Source organism: Aureococcus anophagefferens (assembly GCF_000186865.1).
Source record: "Aureococcus anophagefferens unplaced genomic scaffold AURANscaffold_7, whole genome shotgun sequence".
Classification (NCBI taxonomy): Eukaryota; class Pelagophyceae; order Pelagomonadales; family Pelagomonadaceae; genus Aureococcus; species Aureococcus anophagefferens.
Window position 1 is genome coordinate 1,924,311 of NW_008705567.1, and position 2,850 is coordinate 1,927,160.

A 2,850-nucleotide genomic window follows, 5' to 3' on the forward strand; every position below is an offset into this window, starting at 1 on the left:
CAAGGGCGGCCACCGCGACGGCGAGCTCGTCGACCGCTTCCGGACGGTCTTCGCGGGCTCGCCGTTCGAGCCCTCGGACTTCTTCGTGCGCCACCTCGCGCGCGAGGACCAGAAGGAGTCGCTCTGGGCGCTGGCCTACGTCGACGACGCCAAGGCGACGCTCGGCGTCGCCGACTGCGGCAACTCCAAGCACGGCGGCAAGGTCCTGGCCACGTTCCCCGCGTCCGGCGACGTCTTCGCGGGGCTCCGGCGCGCCATGGCCGGCGCGGGCGACGAGCCCCGGGCCCTCGCGGGGCCGCCGCGGCGGCCCCGGGCCGTCGAGTTCCCCGCGGACCTCGAAGGCCTCGCGGGCGACCTCGCGCCGAAGCTCGCGGAGGCCTTCGACGTCGAGGCGCGCGTCGCCGCCGCGGGCGCCGCGCCGCGCGCGGCGTTCCGCGCGCTCAAGCGCGACCGCGCGCCGCGCGCGGCCGCGGCGCCGGCCTTCGCCAACGGCGCCCTCGTCACCGTCGCCGGTCTGGTCTCCAAGGCCGCGCACAACGGCCGGAGCGGCGACGTCCTCCGCTGGCTCCCGGACAAGGGCCGCTACGAGGTCATGCTCAAGCCCGACGGCGACCTCGCGTCGACGCTCATCTCCCTCAAGCCCGCGAACCTCGTCATCGCCAGCTGAACCTCGCCCCCGCCCCGCCGCCGCCCGCCGCGCCCCGCAGGGGCGACGCGCGCCGCGCCGTGTAACCCGCCGCTCCCCGCACGTGGACGCTTCCGAGGGCGACGAAGCGGGATGGATCCGCTTTACGTGTCGTCGACCCTCCAGCAGCGGTACCGGTGGTTGATCGACGCGAGGGCGTGGACCTTGTGCGTCGAGCCGAGGGCGCCGCATCGGTCGTCGGCGTCGCGGTAGACGACGAAGCGGATGCGGCTGTGGACGAGGGCCATGGCGCACATCGCGCAGGGCTCCGCCGTGAGGACCATGTCGAGGCCCGTGCAGAGGTACGCGCTCCCCGGCGCGGCGCCGCGGCCCCGCGCGGCCCGCGCGGCCCGCGCCCGGGCCTCGACGCAGAGCATGGGCGCGTGGAGCAGCGGGTGGGACCGCGCGGCGCCGTCGCCGTCGGCCGCGCGCCGCCGGAGCTCGTCGGCCGCGGCCGCGACGGCCGCGGCGCCGCCCGGCTCGTAGAGCGCGGCGCCGCCGCTCGCGCATTTCGGCGCGCCGGGGGGCGGCGCGTCGCGCAGGGTCCGGAGCGCCGCGGCGTCCGCGTCCGCGTCCGCGAGCCGCGCGGCGGCCGTCGCGGCGACGTCGCCGCGCGTCGGCGACGCGTCGCGCGCGGCCGGCGGCCGCGCGAGGGGCCAGAGCCGCGACCCGACGTCGAAGTGGGCGCGGGTGATCGGCGCGGCGCCGGGCGCGTCGACGCGCGCCAGCGCGTCCCGCCGTAGAGTGGGGTGCGCGGAGGCGAGCGCGCGGTAGCCGTCGGTGTCCGCCGCGCCGTCGAACGCGGCCTCCGTCGCGAGCACGAGGCGCAGGCCGTCGGCGCCGCGCCGGATGCGCTTCAGGTGCTCGACGCCGCCGCGCTCCGACGGGAGCGCAGCGTGCAGCGCGGCGATGAGCGTCGAGGCGTCCCGCGGCTCGATCACTGCGGCGAGGCAGGGCGTCGCGACCGGCGTGCCGTCGTCGCGCCAGAAGGCCGCGCGCGGGTCCTCGGCCGTGATCTCCTCGAGGCGCATTGGGTGGTCAGCGTGTTCTATTGATGGCGGTGGGCTATTGATGGCAGTGAGCAGTCATGGCACGGCATCTCGCTCGACCATTGCCCGTCTCTCGGGTTGTTGCAGAAATCAACAAAAACGATCGCCGACTGAAGCATCTACTGAGCTGGCCTTCCTCGTCGAGCTGTCCGTGCATCCTTCGGCCTCGCGCCACCAACGCCGTCGCTTCGCGTCGCTGCACCGCTCCCAATCAAACAACAATGATGCTCGCGACGCTCCTCCTCGCGTCCTCGGCCTCGGCCCTCAGTGCCACGTCGTGGCAGAAGCGCCTCGACCGCGCCGTGCTCGACGTCGACCTGTCCGTGGAGCAGCGCGTGCGCAACCTGCAGCGCGTCGTCCAGGCGACGCCCGAGGTGCTCTCCGACGTGCGGTCGGCCGTCGACGCCGTGCGCGTCAAGGGCTTCGCCGAGGGCCACGTCGAGTTCCTCGACACGCTCTTCCCCGTGGGCACGACGGCCCGGTCGGACCTCGAGGGCCTCCAGGCGCTCCGGAAGCAGGTGCCCGAGGTGCGCGCGGCGCTCCGGACGCAGGCCGCGCCGTCCGCGCCGCCGGCCGTCGACTCCGCCGAGGCGACCAAGGCCGCGAAGCAGATCGCGAGGGAGGTCGCGGGCCTCCGCGACACGAAGAAGCGCAAGGCGCTCGAGGAGGAGATCAAGAACGCGTTCCGGTCGACGCCGAAGGGGCTCGAGACGCCCACGTACGCCGTCGAGGAGACGCTCGGCGCCGTCGAGCTCCGCGCCTACGAGCCCTACGCCGTCGCGGCCCTGAAGGAGGCCAAGGCCGACGGCGCGGGCTTCAACACGCTCGCGGCGTTCCTCTTCGGCAAGAACGACGAAGAGAAGGCCATGGACATGACCATGCCCGTGGAGATGACCGACGGCAAGATGGCCTTCGTGCTGCCCAAGGCCGACGAGGCCGCGCCGCCGACGCCCGACGACGCCGAGGTCGTCATCGAGCGGCGCGCCGCGCGGCTCGTGGCCGCGGTGGCCTTCGCGGGCATCGCGACGCCCGAGGAGGTCGAGCGCCAGCGCGCGCGGCTCGCCGCCGCGCTCGCCGAGACGGACGCCGTCGCGGCCGACGGCGACGAGTACACGG

At 75.3% G+C, this 2,850-nt stretch overlaps 1 protein-coding gene across 1 annotated transcript in view; it reads left to right on the forward strand.

Annotated features, from left to right (window-relative positions):
- Positions 1-667, forward strand: part of AURANDRAFT_63684 (hypothetical protein) — a gene marked incomplete at both ends in the record, with an annotated part of 1,716 nt that extends 1,049 nt beyond the window's left edge. The window contains one exon of the mRNA XM_009037944.1: positions 5-667. Coding sequence (XP_009036192.1) covers positions 5-667 — 663 coding nt within the window. The remainder of the gene's footprint in view (positions 1-4) is intronic.
- Between the last annotated feature and the right edge of the window lie 2,183 nt (positions 668-2,850).